The following is an 18,796-nucleotide window of genomic DNA, read 5'->3' as shown; positions in this document are numbered from 1 at the left end:
ACATTGCAATCTCATCTAAGCATCATAAATTACACTACCTAATTGAAAGAAGAAAACAGGAAACAGTAAACCATAAATTTGAGAGTCCTTTAAATAACGAATATTTGTTATATGACTTTTGAATCATAAATTTTTATTACTTCCAACCGACGAGGAAATCACGGCCAGAACAAAGTGCTAACTCTAAATGGCGGCACTCGCAGTGATAGAGGAAAAGATAAGGGACAAACAATCCTTTAAACAACATTTAACATACAACGAGAAAGAACTCAGAAGGAAGAATGCAGTATGAATCTTGTAAGGACTGCGTTAGGAACCCCCATTAATGTCCAATGCTTAAATTATCATTGCCACAACTGCTACAACCTCTGCTGCTTTGTGCATTTAACAGGGAATCGAATGCCACTTAATATACAACCATTGCCCTGTTCACCCAACTCGGCTATTGGTAAAACAAAACAGAAATCGTCAAGATTTTACAGCAACAGATGAGGTTGACGCCATGTCTGATAACATTGGTCCACACTTGAAGTAGTGAACTAGAGTTAAGGAAGAGAATTTAATAGATGCATAAACAGGAAATACGAGATGGTAGTGTTCCAGCAATTACATCTAAGAAGAATAGTTCCTCTGAGCAATAAATTAAAATTTTTTGGCTACTATCAATCTCTTAAAAATCATGATTGACTAGCTACCCAATACTCGAAAGGAGTTTCTACAGACCATCTTTCATACTTAGAGCATCAAGACGAACGATTGCTGTTTCTTTTGGCTAACAGAAGTTCAAAGACATTCTATGCGCATGCGCTCGGACGTGTGCATGTGGATTGGGACGCATATATGCATGTACATGTGTATATGTACATGCGCGCGCATGTGTGCATGCATGCGAGAGAAGAGAGAGGGGGGGAGGGGAGAACAGGAGAACCCAAAATTGAACACGAAGCTCATTCATTGTATAAATGCCTACACAACAGGAGAACCAAAAATTGAACATCCAGTATGATACCATCATTTTTTTTAGTGGAATCCACAATGTACATCAAAACTTGGCCCAAACATATGGCATAATCTTCTTGAGCTGCACCCATGATTCCAAATTTGATGTTCTCAACTCTTGAACCTAATACTTCTGCTGACACTGGTGTTGATTCCAGTTGACTCACCACCATATGGACCAGTAGGCTTCCTAACCTCGCGGACTTGCCCTTTCCGTCTGATGACTGCTTTTTGGTGCTTAATCTGAACAACCAGACATGGGATGTTGAGATATTAAAAAAAAACTGTGGAAGATGCATTGTGATCCAATAAAATAATTCAAACTCACAGCAGTTACCTTGTATTTCTTTCTTGGAATTTTTGTAAGCTTCTTCCGAGGACGAGTGAGTCCTCTATTCTTCTCCATCTGTTGCATAGATTAAGTATAATGTTTCAGAGTTCCAGATTACCTCATAGGTATTATAAAGTTCGACCAAGACTGAATGAGGAGCACCAACCTGGTATGTGATCTGCCTTTTACCATCTGCTTCTGGTTCCACTGATGATAGAATGGCTGGAGTTCTGTGACAAATGATACAGCATGATGTGAGAACTACCTTTATAACACAGCTCACTATACGACAAAATGGTAAGCTGCAGTGCAATTTTTAATTTTCTAGAATGGAAGTATACCTTGAATATAGCTCTGCTTTGGCCTTGAGTTTTTCAGCCCTTTGTTTTTTTACCTCCTTGTAGAATTCATCCTCAGAGCCTATGGCCTCACCATCTTCTGAGGCATCAATATTCATGGGATTTCTGTCAAGACTACCATCTTCAACTGCCATATCATCATCATCCATAGGATTTGCTCCAGCCCTTGCAAGAACATGGAGCTCATGTTTTCTCCGCCTTTCTCCAATATCGTCTCGCTTGGGCAGGTCATCATCACCAGAAGTAACCTTGAAGCAAAGTGGTTTGACAGAAGATGTGAATATTACGACCCTCATAAATTGATAACAAGAATGTATCAGCAAAACTAATCGCCATATAATATATAATGTAAATGCCCGGACTGGCTGAATATCTGCTGGTGAAACATAAGTTTCAACGAAATGGATAAGAAGCCAAGTCTCATTCCCTTCTAAACAAGCTCTTCTACATGGAGATGCACCCCTCAATTTTCACCCTAGTACATGACTAGGATAAGTACACAAAATCTAATGAGTATATCTGTAATAAATCTACTCCAGAAATTCATGATTTATGGAATCACCGACATCCATCAAATGCTCCTTCCCCTTACACAAAACATGTGCATCTTACATGTGCCCAACACCAACCAGTACATTATACTCTGCCGCGTAAAGAACAATGCCTAGCACAGATGCGCACTTGGACATGAGGCTATCTCATTTCCCTTCTACAAATATACACTTCTTTTTAGCTGAATCCTCTTTATATTCACTCTCTAAAACAGAGGAATTACAGCAAATCCTCCACTAAACAATCATAATTGATGGGGTTGTTCCTTCCTCTTGAATGTGTAAAGCATGCCGATGCTCACTGTGCCTATGATGCTAAGCTTCTCATGTAGAAGCTGGTTAGACCATGAGTTTCATATTTCTTCTAACTGATCTCTTTTACCAGCTAACTAGGACCTTCCAAATTCATTCTATAAAGGATGAATAACAAAGACACAGGAGAAATATATCTTTACCATAAACGCAAATACCCAGTGCAGAACCATGCACCCAAGGTCCACAATCTTGGCAATAGGAATTATACCAGTTAGGTACTGGTGTGGTACAGTGTCGAGCCAAACCATACATACAATTGGTGCCGAGATGCATAGTAATTAAGTACCGGTTCACTGCTGTTTGCCTTTTCATTTATTTATTTTTTTATGATTATTTAAAGATTTATGATATTCAAATTATGATTTTAAGAGGATTTTAAGTTATTGTATTTCATATTAGTACCCTAGAGATCGTATGATTGCTTAACAAATGCAACCGTAATAATTAAACATAGATTTGTAACTTGGCTCATTGATGCAATTTCATTGTATGCCCTAACTTCTACTATTACATCTTTATTTTAACTGTTACCTTCTTCTTAAACTCTTTCTTTTGACTTTTGCCATCCTCCCCTTACTTTAAGTTTCTTTGCCTTCATTTTATATATTGACATGGACTACATTATCCTGTTATATAGGCAGACATGACACCCAAAGGTCTAGTTATTGTCTTGCTCGTAGGCTTGCACCTCTCTATATCTCTCTAATTCTTACTGCCTGATTTACAATAAGCACCTACGAAAGAGTCACTAGTCTGACCAAAACAGTATTAAGGTTTTCTTAAGCTTTCGTTTTGCTATGCAACCATTGATCCATCAAGAGTTAAAAACATTATAGGAGGATTCTAAGGTTTCTTATGACAAAAGAGTATGATTGAGGTACATTTTGGTCTTTGAGATACCAATTTGTAAGCGCTTTCCTTCTCCAATCACTAACCATGAAAAGTGTTTTTATTTGATGGTTCAAGTAACTGACACAAAGCTTGGACAATGGTTAATTGTTTTGCTTAAAAGCATGACATACATTCTTCAGGGTGGGCAAGATTTTTATTCAAATATTAAATGTTGTGGTTATAGGTATTCAATAGTCGCTCTTCTAGATGAATTGAAGAGAAAACTATTTCTTGAGAATTTATATGAGATCTACATGCCCTAGTCTGTCATTATCTACAAATTTGAAAACTGATTACGATGAAAACCATCTTCCTTTCCATGCCTTTTAATTAGGGCATAAATTTTAATTGTTTATCGTGAACCTAATCTTGAAATAAAATATACAAATTCTTCCTCACAAAACCCACTGTCCATTTCACAATTTTTGAAGAGAGAATGGCATCTTGTGGCCTTCTCTCTTTTTAGTCATGGGATGGCCCAAACTAACCAGAACCACTCCAACTGAATAGAATCGGGTGGTTTGTCTTGGTTTGGAGTAGTTCGGGCCGATTCGCACTGGTTCCCGAACTAAGAAACCAAACTAGGGATAGCAACAAGTCGGGGACCTGTACCCATCCTATACTTGCCTTGGAGGAGGGCAAGGCACGATGGGTAGAGTTAGATGGGGTAGGTTGGACGAATTGATTCAAGTAAAACTACAAAAATTAATTTTTTTTTTCATACAAATCAATTTTTTGCCTTGGGGAAGGGATTTGTGAAGATTTATATATATCCGAGTCAGATTCGGGGCGGGTTTGACCATTACTCGTACCCTCCCCAGATCCATTGCGGGTCAAACAAAACCCACCTTATTAGGGTAGGTCGGATGCCCAATGGAATGGAGTAAATTGCCACCCCTAGACCGAAACTCACCTTATTAGGGTAGGTCGGATGCCCAATGGAACGGAGTAAATTGCCACCCCTAGACCAAACCAACTTGGTTTGTACCAATATGAGTTTGTACGCCCCAAATTGAGCAGTTCAATATGGCTTGGCAGACCATGCATGCACTGCGCCAATCAAGCGAGGCCATGCACCTAAATTCTCTTCTTTTAGTCAATGCACCTCTTCATATTTGCCGTCTACAAATGGCTCTAAAAGAAAATTAAATAAAATCAACTATGGAATACATTTATCTGATCTACTTCAAACACTAAATAAATCATGACCATATATTGCTCCTCCTTGACTATCCTACACGTGCAGCGCATGCTGAGCACTAATCATAAATAACCGCAGAAGGATAGGGAACCATTTGTGCTAACACAATTTTTCAGGATGCAGTTACTTTGACAAGAAGAAAATTAGAAAAAACAGATCCAAAAGAGTAATAATTCTCAAACAGTTGAAACATAAGCTGCAGATCCTACATTAGTATGTAGTGAAGTTGCATTCACATGAGAAGCCATTCAGATTTACACTGTGGTAGCTAATAGTTCTAATACAAATTTAAGAGGGATAAAGAATTTTGTATTGTCCACATGGAACATGGCTATTCACATGTTCATGCATTCTGAACACTTCATATTCTTTATCTTAGAATAAAGATATCATATTTTCTTTTCAATTATTCGGTGAGTTCCATAACTAGGAATCCTCATTGAATGATGTGGCAAGTGAATTTCTATATACTTTATTATATGATCCTGTAAACAATAAGTAAACCCATAGTATATGCACAATAAGCAATAATAATTACCTTTATCAATGACGAGCATAGATTAAAGTTTCACTTTCAGATTTCATCTAATTTTTCCAACATTTTCAGCATGCCCGATTTAATTTCGTTAGCATATTTAGCTTCAATTACCAACTTAATCAGCCATATCTATGGTCGACCATGCTCACAACAGTTGTACCCTTCACAGGATCGCTCGAATTCTTTCTAAACATGATTAAAAACGATCAGTAGATGAATGATATATATAAAAAAAAGGAACAGATTTTATATAGTCATGTTCTAAATCTAGATATCCAAGTAAATAAAAATTTGACGCTATTAATATGAGTTCCTGAATTAGTTTTTTAGGCAAATTGGACAAGCCAAGATGTGGAAGTTATTGAATGGCATTAACTCCTTACTGCAGATGAAAATTTTAGAAACACCTTGGAACTGAGAGAAGCTTCCCAAAATACAAGTTAAGCTCTTAGAAACCTGGAGAAATTCTCAAAATACGAGTTAAGCTCTTAGTTAACCAAATAAGGTTCAGTTGTGAAGGTGGCATAAAGAGGCTTTCAGAAAGAACTTAAGCCACTTGGAACAGAATGTGGGAGTGAAGTCCAAAGCAGACCGATACCCTAGGCAGAAGATTAGCTGACATAAAATGCCAATGGGTCGGCTTGTGCCAATATGTTACATGTACAAGTGCTGACCAGCAAGTTTAGTCGACTTCATAGAAGAATGACCAAACATTGTATTCTATTCTTATTAGTTAATGGTCTTTACATGCACTTGGCTTAATAGTACAATTATGGATTGGTAAATAATGTAATTTTAGCTGCATGCAACACTTATTAGGAAGATACAAAAAAGAATGATAAAATAGGTGCCTCCCTTGAAACAAACACATCAGTCCTGCATACAGTTTGTCTGATCTCTCTATTTGGGTTTACAGCTTAACTACTCCATGCCATTACCTAGCATTTTGTGCTCCTATTTTTCTCCATCAGATGAAGTTTCTTAAAACCAATCAATCAAAAAAAAATGACATGAACACCACATCCAAATGAACTGATTTCATAGGATCATGTTTGCCAGATAGAATAATGTTCGAAGATCACAATATATGTTATTCATGCAGATTATACTAATACTAATATACCCAAATTAACTGCTAAAAGGACATATTATGTGCACTAAACTTCTTTTTATAAAAAAAGAAAGAAAGAGAAGAAAGAAAATGAAAGGAAAACAAGTCATAAAAGTCTCCCCATAATAACAGCAACCAGCAAGGCAAATGAGAAGAACAGGTAAAACAACTATAAATTAAATATTACATCTCCACAGTTCAAACAGCTTTGGTTTTTTGTGTTGCAGAATCATTTGATCGTAATATCTAAACAAAATGTTGACCAAATGACATGTGAACAAAGCATAAAATATTCTGTAATCATATTTGATTATTGAGTTTAACTTGCATACCTTTGACCTGTTTACTTTAGTAGCAACCAGTTGAGATAGTTTATCCGTCTTCAATAAACTCGCACGACCATTATTCATGTGATGGCCTATTGCATTCTGCTGCACCTCATCATCAAAATCATTTGCTGCTCCTAGAGATCTGTTTAAATAATAAAAAAATCTGATATTAGAAAATAAAAAGATTTAACCTGGAAATTTTCTATTCGGACAGAAAAACCATGCATATTTATGCTTCCATATCCAGAAAAAAGTACCGGTTAACCGGCTTCAGAGTATGATTTTGCATTTTTTCAGATTTTGATCTGGTGAAATTGTATATGCCTTTCTGCTTCAACTTTTCTTCAAGATTTGCTCTTACTTTAAGCATTTCCAAGCTTTGTAATCCAACTCGAGCATCCTGTCTTGTAAAAACTTGCATCTGTTACTCTAATTTCTTTATCAAAAAGCCAAAAATAGACTTAAAAAGGTCAAGTTCCATGAACAACCTGCTGTTTCTGATCGGCACTTCCATTGTGATTATCCTTTGAGTCGACCTTTGCTAATTCAGTTGTTTCATTCACCTGCAGTATCATCAATGATGAGTTTGAGGAATAGTATACGTAATATTTACAAATGGTTGCATATTAAAGACAAATACCAATGCGGCTTCATATGGTTTAGCAGATTGGCCAGCTGTTTGTGGTTCAGGTTCTAATGGAACACTTTCCCCGACCAGTCCATTACTGGAGCCATTTGCAGAATTATGATTGACAATGTCCTCAATTTGGGATGGAAGATTCGCGTCAATCTGCTTCACCTGTTCAGAAAGATGTATTAAAAAGGTGGCACCTGAATGATGGCAGAACGTGCCACCACTTATTAGTTACTTCTAGACATATGAAACCAAAATTCATAACAAGATTTCCATGTGCTAGCTTCTGAACAAGACATGTTTCAAATAAAGAAAAATATATAAAAAGAAGAAGGAGAAGGAAAAAGAATATACAGTAATAAAATGAAATAAGCTGACTATGACAAGACATAATATTTCATTAGAAATTAAATGAACCTTCTCCACCAAGTTCTTGATCTCCACCAGCCGACCTATTACAGGATGATCTCGAACAGGATGCCCCTCTGACTTGAGAAGAAGATAAAAACTAATTGCTTGGCAATAAGTCAACAGCAAAATCTGTTTCACCTCCAAATAGTGCATAATCCCGTCAGCTGTATCTTTTCTCTCTCGCACCTTCAAAAGACAGATATGCATCAGACAAACAAACAACTGGACACAGTGCATGTTTTGAACAAACATGCATCCATTCTATAGCGTCAACATTTAAATCAATAATCACTCACCCCCTCAAGAAAATTTTCTTCCAAGAAAGAAATAAAGGGAAAAAATACTTTATCAAAATTTATTTTCTTCAAAGATATTCAAATGAAAAAATACAAAAAAAAAAACACGAGTTCATATATCTAGAAAAGTCATGAATAATGACACTGAACCAGATGATCACAGCAGTCCATATGTTTTCGTGTAAGATTTATCACATTCACAAGAATCAGAATGTTTGAATAGCACCCAATGCATTCACCTTAATCAATTGTTGAAATAGACTTTTCTTCAACTAAAAAAATGCCACACCTAGTTTCCAAAATAAGCGAACTAGATCATGTAAACTCTTGAATTATATTATTAGAAGGCAAGATAGCAGAAAATATAAAGCTTCCAGGCATAATTGGATAAAATTGATTACATGCACAAATTGTCAAGATATTGACCTAAACATGAAATTGATATGCATCAACAGATTCGCACATGGATAACAACTAATTGAGCATTGTGAAAACGATTTTCACAATTTCCATACTAATTGAGCATGCTCCCCTTTTAAGAGGTTCTAGATATAGCAGCCATTGAATGAGTAAATCAACTAGTCATCATTCAAATTTTAGTCAACTTGGACATAAAACTATCGATGCAAGTGGGAAAATAAAAAAAAAAGAATGAATGCTTTCCAATAACTACATCTTCACCCTTTTAGTAGTGAGGCCAAATAAATGGTTTATACATCTAAGTACCTCCAAACCCACATCCAGCAAACATGAAAGAACATAAGGAAACAAAACTAATGAATCTGCGAAAAGGAAAATATTTTTATGATTTCATTTAATCCACTGGCTGATACTAGAATATCTGAGGGAGGAAAGCACAAGATAGCACGACATGCATGAGAACTGAGGAGACACTGGTAACATTTATTAATTGTAAGAACTGAGGAATGATATAGCGAGAATGAAACATTTTGCAATTACCTTGAATAGAACTGGTTTCACTTTTTGAAGTTGGTCAAATGCCTCATTCAATTCTGAAAGCAAGCCAACTAGTTCAGGTGCAGAACTGCAAGAAAAGAAGAATATGATGACACGGATCCAGAATACATATAATGTATTTATGTACGAATGCAAGCATATATGTACTTATGGATGGTATCTAATAAAAAAAGAAAAATCAAAATTTATTTTAAATATATAAACTAGTTGTAAAGAAAAAAATTCCTCATTTGACATGCAAGGTGATTTTTTTATTATTTTTGGTGTGGCCGCAAGTACTATGTTCTGTCATCCCTTCCTGGCTTCTTCATTTTAGAATCCAGATTCAGAAAACAGCAACCCCCAACCCCACTTCAAGCAGTGCAGGGATGAGGCTTGCAAATGTGGCAAACAAGTTTTCAGCCAGTCAATTCCACCTTAAAGCCACTTGATCCTTGAAAAAGTAGATCCCTCTTGAGTCTTGACTCCTTTAGAGAAAAAGAGGTGCATAAAATATTCCTTCCACTTGAATTAGTCATGTGCATCTCACATGTCATGCAAAAGTTCTTTTAATGGAATCACAGTTATTCATTTAATATTTTCACCATGAGATCATAGAGTCCAGCTCCATCGTCATGGATCTATCATGTGCACAGGACGTAGAAATAACATTTATTTATAAATAAAATCACGGTCAATCACTATCATCCATCTTTTTAAATTAGGCATATGCTGACAAGCCATGAAAACAGGATAAGTTAATTTTTATTAACATAGATTAGAAAAAAATTTATTAACATAGATTAAAAGGTCATTACCCAATTATGTTCATGATGATCCAGAGTCCTAGGAAGGGGCGAACTGCAGATAGATCTAACCTTAGGTATTTTGTTACACAAAATGGCTGCCCCAAGACTAGAACCGGTGTCGTTGCACTTATTTTCTTAAGCCTTTATAATTGCACCAAGCAATGGCCCCTTCTTATCAACATGGATAAGGTGTCATATTCTTTGCTGTGATTTTTTCCTCTTTAAGAACCCCAAAAAAAAAATTAACATTAAAATTCACGAGTGTCCTTGTAAGACCACCTCAATGACCCTCCTTTGGGTATGAAATGCTAGTTCAGACCAGTAACTGCCTACCCCAGAGTTGAAGCGATCCAAAACATCTAAAGCTAATGTAAGATCTGGCAAAGATAAATTTACACCTATACATTCTCAAGCGTTCAAAATTTGTTTTCCAAATATATATCCCAACATGCATTACCCAATCCTGAAAGTTGACCCTAAACAGTTGGTGCAAGACCCCATGGATACCATGATGACATTCATGATGATTGATGAGGTGGAACATGATCAACTGGCATGCTAACATATAATACCCACATTGCTGTTGAGAGGGATTCTCGCAAATATTCAGTATAAGTTACTCCACCTCATCTACTACGGCTTTCAAAGAATGATGAGAGCCGAGGCTAGAGGGAGAAATGTCATCAATTTATAATTTCCATATCATAAGTAATGTGAAGATGTCATAAAGAGATGCACTAAATACCATTTTAGTGACCAGCAACTGCCCCAATGTACACCTGTTGGACCCATTTATGTTTTCAGTGCCTTGCACTCCTACTCCCACACAAGGTGAGGGGATCAAGGATTTCAAAAGTATGTCAGAAGATTAATATTTAAGTTTTTATCCTCGAGCACATGCCAGAACATGCACTTGCACAATCCCCTTCAAGATAAAGGTCACTGCCATCCATAAGTCAAAGCCAAATATTAGGACGAAAAACACAAAATTTATTTTTTTGTCAACCAAGATGAATTTAAGGATGTGACTAGCTATAAAAACCTATGCATACAAGAATCTATGAAAAGGGGAAATTTAATATGTCATCAGCAAATTAGTCTGGCTAGGACACATTTATTTCCTATTTATTTGCTTATCTTGTATAATCTTCCTAAAATGTAGGCACTCAAATGCCACAAGCACAAAAGAAAAAAAACATATTTTCGCATTATGATAGGCTGTTAAATAGATTAATGAAACAAAGATAATCGAAGTATTCATCAGCAAAGAAGGATATTATGGCAGGACCAAGATAAGGGGATCAAGGTAAGCTCAACCTACCTTCCAACTAGCCTTGGCCAAGAATTTCGCACCAATACTAACAGTTTGGTATCAAGTCAACAAATTGTCATGAAAACATTATTCCATGCATTAAAATAAGATTGCAAAGGTAGAAGGTTAATGGGTATAGGAAACACCAGAATTTTTTTAATGATGTCTCAAACACTTCTAAATTTGTTAACTAGGTCAAATGTGAACATCTTCATTTGTGTTTTTTCTTATCATGTCAAATACAAATGCTCATAATAAGATATTTTAAGTCAAATGCAGAACCATATATTAAGTGTTGCAGCAAGATTAGTGAAACAGGAAAAATTTAATGCACAATATTAAATGCGCTTCAAAAGTTTTATTAACTCTCAGGAATCGAATTTGTAACAAAATGACCAAATGGTTCATGAACTCAGGCAGGCAGCAGATTATGTTTGTTAACTCAAAACATTAATAGAAAAAGATGTGTTGACTGCAAATATATGAAGTTTGATAAGATTGGACAGTAATGTGGAACAAAAGCGTACCTGTACACAACATCCATTTGCTCCTCCTTTGACAGCGCACTAAGATCTTTCTTAATCTTCTCATAGTTCTCAAAGGGATTATCTTCAAATGCACCATCCACATCAACTTTACCCATGATTTTCTTTCCATCCAAAGCTTCCTGTTTTAAAATGTCTCTTTTATGAGATAAAGCTCTAAAATTGATAAAAATATAAGAACGCACCAAACCCCAGTTTAATATTTTTAAATTGAGTTTTAAAGTTTAAAAAGCTCTATATATTACAAGTATTTCGTTATGCAAAGAGATTAGGTTACATTATGCTTCATCCAGCTAATCTTTGTTTGAACATCATTTCTGTTCCAAATTGTAAATCCAAATTATGTTCACACAGTTGTATCAGCAACAGGAATCTAAGTGCCTCGCAAATCATTATGCATGAAGAATAAACAAGACCATTTCTTGTTTTAATAACAAGAATAATTTATAGTCATCACCTGAATGGTTTTGTCCCATTTATCAGAATCACTTTCATCATGGTCAGCCTCTTCAATGCCAAAGTCTTCCATTGAAAGAGACTTTGCCTTCTCTCTCTGGATCTTCAGAACCTCAGCCTCCTCTTCCATGGGAAAGTCTTCATCACTCGATTGAAGCTTTAATTTAAAAGAAAAAAATGATAACAAAACTTGAAGACCTGAGTCAAACATCCCTGAAGGTACTTATCTACAAAGGATGAATAAGTTATGCGAAGAAGTGAACAACATCCCATACCTCATAGTCAACATTATCGGCATTATAATACAAGTTCTTTTTCCTACCCCATACAGCCTTCTTTTCTTCTTCCTCCTCTTCCTGATCATCCATTTCATCTTCTCCACCTCCAAACTTCTGCTGTAAATATTTTGCCTGTCTTGCAACTATATACCATTCAATCAGAGAATGGATGTATAATTAGTCCTCAAAATCCATATGAGATCATACAAAGAGCATATTAGACTCAAAAACCATACCATTCAGTACATGACTTCTTGATAAGAACTAAGTATTACATATCATGTTCGTTAGTCATTACGGTCTGCTACTACGATAGAGTTATCATGTTAACCATGCTGACATTTTGCATGCATTGACATGGAAAGGGACAAAATCTACAGAAAAATGCTGCATCTACATGCTAAGAAATGCCGCCGTTCAATTCTTACATTATATATATAACAGTTTTTGACTGTTTTATACTAGTACACAAATATAGTCTGACAATATGCATAAAATTTTTAACCTAAAGCTAGAATCATAAGTTATCCTACATATATGCGTGATTACCATTGTTAAGCAAGAACTCTACATAATTTCAGGTAATTTGCCATACAAACCATAAACCAGCTCAAAGTTCATGATAATATGAGTCATCCTAACTTCTTTGGCCCAAAATAGAACAATGGTTTTGTAGCATTACCACATTGAGTCTATAAACAGGGCCTTTAAAATTTCAAATGCTCAAACCTTTGAAACCCAAGGTTGTCTTGCATCAGTAATCTAATCTACATAGGTTATAATTGACTGCAGAATATAAGCACTTCATTCCAGTATAAGGAGACAAAAAGCCCAAACAAATAAGCATTTGATATGTTTGATAGGCTATGCACCACATGGAAATAGTTTATCACTACTAGATAGTTTAGGAAGGCCTCTTCAATGAAGGCATATTTTAGTCCAAGAAAATTTAAAAATCCAAAGTTTAAGCCACGAAATAAATTTTCAGTGTGCTCTAAGAAAATTGTTCTCCATAAAATTCCATGTTTGCTCGTAAATTAATGAATATAATAAATAATAAAACAACCAGGTAAAACTATTTATGACCAGTGAGATGTAAAGCAACACAACAACAAAGTATTCAGAAGCCATTTTTTCTTACTTTTTGCAGCAAAGCCCTTAGGCCGAACATCGTCATCATCCTCATCATCATCATCATCGCTTTTGACATCATCACTATCATCATCAACACCACCCTATTAACAGGTCAAACAATAAGAGGAAATCATAGCACAAGTCAAAAAACATGTCAGGAGTTGGATAATAACTAGAATTGGCGCATTTCCCAATAAAGGCATTGGCTGCACATAACACCTCATGAAAAAACTAAATAAATCTAATTCTTGTTGCCACTTTATGAAACACATATTTTATTATATACTAGGTTTTGAGTTACCCTGCTAGTAAGCAGATAACTAATTCTTTGATCTTTTTTATTCTAGAAAGAGTTAAAACACAAAACTGTAACATATAACTACTAACACAGATCGCTTGACAAGGCAACTGCAAATGGAACACTACGTGTTGAGTGCATGACTTTTGCTACCTGTGATGCTTCATACGAGCATGTATGATGCATTCAGAAATTAGATGTTTAAATAGCTGCATGCCATATCTGATGCTACTTGATCAAGTATATAGAGTGCACCAACTTGCACAAATATTATAATTGTTATGGTGATAGCCACTTAGCAACAAGGTTTATGTTTTCTTCTCATATCAAGCCTGGTCAGCGGTTGAGATAAGGCAACAACTTGTTTCCAAAGTTCCATGAAACTGGAAAAAGAAGAATACTCAAAGAAAGATAAAATGCTTTAGATCATGATACTTTAGATGATCGGTCAACATGATCATGCATGAAATACAGCCACAACAAACTGCGGCGTTTTTTTCCTGGTCATAAAAACAAAGACACAAGAAACAACAAAATAAGAGATGTTAAACCCTCACCATCCCTTACCAGAATAAAGTTCTAACAACCCGTCCATTCATGCCTATATTAGATTCATAAAACCAATCACATTCGCTGTTTATACCAAAATTCATAGAAGAGCAGAATAATTTGTCACAAGTTTAATGATAGCCTTTTAAGTTCCCATACAATTAAGTGGGTAAAGGAATAAAAAGAAGTTAAAACTCACCAAGTTAACTTCTCTTTACACTCAAGTTTTTTCTACAATGCAAAACAACAGCAGAAGCAGCAGCAGCAAGAATTATCATCTTAAACACAGAATTTATCAGCTCACCTCAAAATCAAACACGGGTTCCTCTAAATCTTCATCCTCTGAATCACCTGTCACAATCACATAAGACATAAACGAAACATACCAAAGTTAATCGCCATATGACATTTTTTTAACCCATTTGAAAGCAAAACCTAATAATTCTTAGCAATGTCGCCACCTTCATCGTTGACGTCGAGAGGAATCACATCTCGCTGCTTATGAACTGCAAATTAATTTAGCACAGAGAATTAATTTAAAGAAATAAATCAGGAGACGGAAAACGGAAAAGGAAAAAGAAAAATTGCTCCTTTTTTCCCTTACAGGCGTCAATCTCGTCGTCCATGTCGTCCTCCCTAAAGGCGTCATCTTTGGTGTGGCTTTTAACGGAGCTTCTCGCGGCTTTTCTCTGCCTTTTCGATCCTTTTCCCATCTCTCTGAACGAAGGGAAGAAGAGAGAACTGATGGTATCGTTCGCACTAAGACCGCGGCAAGGAGAGAGGGGGCGGCAGCGACAGGAAGGACGCACGGCGGGCGCAGAGAGAGATAGAGAGAAGGAAAGCTGCGGCGTCGGCAGAGGCGTTTGAAGGGCCGCGCCGCTCGACGGTGGCGGGGATGGCGGTGGCTGAAGCGAAGAGCAGACTACTAGCCCCAATTCACTCGTCTTCCTCCGCGCCCAAAACCCTACTTGGGGTTGTATAGCCCGCAATAAATCCCAAGACCAGGGTAAAGTCGGCAAAAGGTGCCGACTTTTTCTGTGTGAAATTTCTGAGAAACAATATTATGGATCCCACGTCGAATCTCAAATTACGTGTAAGCTCGAGTCAAGACTCCTTGTCCTTATATAAAATCGGCAATAGGAATCTCAAATTACGTGTAAGCTCGAGGCAAGACTCCTTGTCCTTATATAAAGTCGGCAATAGATGGTCCTTACTTTATGTTGGATTTGTTGAGGATAATTTATTCATAAATCCTTCATGAATTATGAGCAATGTTTTGTAGTATGATAAAAATTATTAGATACAAACCTTCTTTTTAAATTTTTAATTACTGCTAGGTTTATAAGGGACGATAGCCATAAAAGCTGGCAGTAATTGCTTACTTCACTCTAGGTTCGGATCCCTCCCGCCTTAAAATGGCTTAAAATGGAATTGGGTCTTGGCAGGCACTCAATCTATTTATTGGGTTAATAATGCACTCATCCATCATATAAGTAATTCAGTCCAATTGGCCCATTATCCCAAATATACATGCAAGATATGGTACAAACAGTCATAAAAAATTATTCACACATCAACCTTGATTTTCTTTATATTTCATGCACGTCTTGTAGGGGTAGAGCATGATTTTCTTGGGAGGGGGGAGTAAATGAGAGATCAAGAAAAAATATTTATACCAAGTCATGCACAAGGAAATATGTTCAAGGTCTTTTCTTTTGCTCTATGAGCTCCATCCCTACTTAAAAAATCTGGAGACTTTTTAAATAATATCTAAAAAAATATTAAGAAAAAAGTTAGGGAGAAGCTTCGCTATTTGGAGCAAGCTAATTGCTAGTTTTTAACCCTTCTACATTATAGATAATATGATGAGAAAAATAGAATAAAAAAGCCTAAGGTAACTATAATGTTATAACTATTAATGGATGATGATAATATAATGATAAAAAGAATCTACATTTATTTGGATAGCCATCTTGATGATGTTTGATTTTCATGCATATTGCAAAGAAGTTTTCTTTCCATATAAAAGAAACCCTTGGAGTTAATTTTTTCTGACCTTTTTGGCCTCAACAAATAAATGTTGGCAATTTTTTCTCTGCAGAGGTGGATATAATTAGGTTTTTATGTGCACTATTCTATAGCTACTTTGCTAAAGAACTAATGTATAAACCTACTACCATGATCAATTATACTTTGATGCCTTATTGTGAGCAAAGTCTAGCCAAAATTCATTCCACGTGACTCTTTATATTGCTTTAAAATATTAAAGTATTTTATCATTACTAGTATTGCTTTAGTAATCTTATTATGAATAAGTTTATGACAATTATTTATATTAGATATGAAAAATTGATTGTGTATATCTAGATCTCATGTTTTGTTCCTAATTTATTCCAAAAATTTGAAACTATAAATTCATGTCCTAATTAGGATGGATAAGTCTTTACAAACTATTAGAGCAGAACCAATTTGTCTTATAAGAAATAGAAAAGAAAGGATTCAATGATGTAAGACTAGCCTACAAAATCGTGTCTTAACTCAAACTCCTTTTAGAACAAACCCAAACTAACTTAGCTTGCTAAGAAAATAGGTTTACTCTAATTAAAATTTGCAAATTGAAAACTAATTTTGATTCGGATAAAGTCAAATTAGACTCCAACAAAGGAATTGAAGATTTAAATATTTAAAATTATTTAAAGTAAAAATCCATCATTTTCAACTATAGTGCAAAGCAAGAATAAGCAAATAAGCTATTAATGATCATGTAGCATACTTAATAATTGCTAGAACATCTATAATGAAAACATCGTATAGAACCTGCGTTAGATTCATCAATGCATATACACATATATATATATATATATATATATATATATATATATATATATAGGAGAAAAAATAATATAGATACAAGGGTTCAACAAATTGTATATTTGTAAACATGTTCTGGAGGATATAAAATTGTATATTTGTAAACATGTTCAGGAGGCTCTCTAAAACATTTCAATAATAAAATAAAAAATGCACTTTGGAACCTGAAAATGGGTGCATAAGCCCAAATTTATATTGATCAAATATGTGTTTTAGCATAAACTAAAATTTTTTTAGGAAAATTATTTTTTCATGATGCCTATGTTTGTGAGCATGAGAACAAATAAATGACATGGACAATAAATGTCACATTTTTATTGTCTTTTTGTAGCTTAAAATTTTAAACCAATTTTATTATCCTATACATTTTCTTGTAAACCTTCACTAATCTATTTACTTAACTAAGCAAGAAAGAGAAAGAGACAGTGAGAAGAGAGGATAGAAATTCTCTCCACTTCTCAAAAGAGATAAAAAGAAGACAATTCTTGTCATCCTCTTATTGTCATCTCGCTCTCTTTCTCCGACTGCCCTTGCAAAATTTCTATTTAATTTCTAATTTCACTCTCCCTATCTCTAATGGAGGATTGTTCATTAATAAAAAAATTAGGTGTACTTTTTTGAGGCACAAATATAGAAATTAAAAAATTTTATTTTTATGTTGACTCTAAAACTAGAATTATGTGAACCCTAGAATTAAAATTTTATGTGAACTCTGGTATTTTATTTTATACGGACTCTTATTAGGATTTTGATTTGTCTATATAAATTTACTATTTCCCTACTTTCTCTTCCACCTTCTTTTTTTCTCTTGCACCATGCTAGCATCACCATCTAAATGAAGGTTGCTACCCTCCTCATCAACCCAATGCGAAGCTCCACCGCCTTCACACCACCATCGACTCCATTATAGTTGTTTTAGCGATCCTGCATTTCAACTACCATTGATTGATTAACTAGATCGGAAAGAAGGTTGTGGTCTCAAGCTCTATCCTCCATCACGTCATGTCATCACCCTTTCCTTCTCCTCCAAAAAGAGGATAATCAAAGGAAGGATAAGAAGAGTAGCTTAGGTCTAGGTGCCTTGACCTTGAAGAAATTTCACTACCATCACATTACCATTCGAAGGAAGATAGGTAGAGTTAGATTGTATATACCCAGGGTAATGATAAGATAAATTTATGTTACAACTACTTTTACTGGTAATTTAAATTTAGAATAAAGTAAAAGTAAATCAAAGATAATTAAGATAAAATTAGATTGACTGATGTGTCGATAATTTTTTTTTATAAGCATTACAATATGATATTTATAAATAACCCTCATTAACTATCTTGACACTAGTTATTGTCATTGTATATTATATTGGCCACTATTGTCAAAGATGGTAGGTAGTATTACCACTCCACTCACATCCTCAATAGTGATAAGATGAATGCTATGAATTAAATTCTATCATCCGTCTTTGTTAGCGTCACAACTTTTTTTTGACTGGACTTTAACACGGTCTCTTAACCATTATCATTTAATTTTTCGTTCTAGATATACTTATACGAGATTTTCATTCATTTATAATAGTTATTGTATACAATTATATTTTTCTTATATATAGTTATTTTATTTT

The 18,796-nt window shown here is 35.1% G+C and overlaps 1 protein-coding gene across 1 annotated transcript; it reads right to left on the bottom strand.

Annotated features, from left to right (window-relative positions):
* Positions 1–934: 934 nt before the first annotated feature.
* EMB2777 (Sas10/U3 ribonucleoprotein (Utp) family protein) lies at positions 935–15,363 on the bottom strand. Its single transcript, XM_008792770.6, has 17 exons — positions 14,909–15,363; positions 14,766–14,810; positions 14,609–14,655; positions 13,465–13,558; positions 12,321–12,466; positions 12,047–12,202; positions 11,572–11,711; positions 8,927–9,011; positions 7,677–7,856; positions 7,266–7,424; positions 7,114–7,188; positions 6,883–7,025; positions 6,629–6,767; positions 1,672–1,937; positions 1,497–1,560; positions 1,337–1,405; positions 935–1,242 (listed from the first exon to the last, which is right to left on the bottom strand). Exons 1-17 carry the CDS (start codon positions 15,015–15,017, stop codon positions 1,111–1,113), a joined length of 2,049 nt encoding a protein of 682 aa, XP_008790992.3. The 5' UTR covers positions 15,018–15,363; the 3' UTR covers positions 935–1,110.
* Between the last annotated feature and the right edge of the window lie 3,433 nt (positions 15,364–18,796).

Source organism: Phoenix dactylifera, chromosome 8 (genome assembly GCF_051530095.1).
Source record: "Phoenix dactylifera cultivar Ajwa chromosome 8, Ajwa_hap1_PhDact_Kaust_v1.1, whole genome shotgun sequence".
In the NCBI taxonomy this organism is placed as follows: Eukaryota; Viridiplantae; Streptophyta; class Magnoliopsida; order Arecales; family Arecaceae; genus Phoenix; species Phoenix dactylifera.
Note: the sequence above shows the minus strand (reverse complement) of the source record. Positions and strands in the feature narration are given on the sequence as shown.

What these genes read in the sequence shown, in the direction of transcription:
- EMB2777 (XM_008792770.6), bottom strand. Translation starts at nt 15,017, where the DNA reads ATGGGAAAAGGATCGAAAAGGCAGAGAAAAGCCGCGAGAAGCTCCGTT. An exon ending in CTAAAGTAAACAGGTCAAAG is followed by an intron (nt 1,938 to 6,628) that starts GTATGCAAGTTA and finishes CTTTGCTTCAAG; the next exon opens with GTTACTTCTGGTGATGATGA. An exon ending in TTCCAAGAAAGAAATACAAG is followed by an intron (nt 1,243 to 1,336) that starts GTAACTGCTGTG and finishes CTGGTTGTTCAG; the next exon opens with ATTAAGCACCAAAAAGCAGT.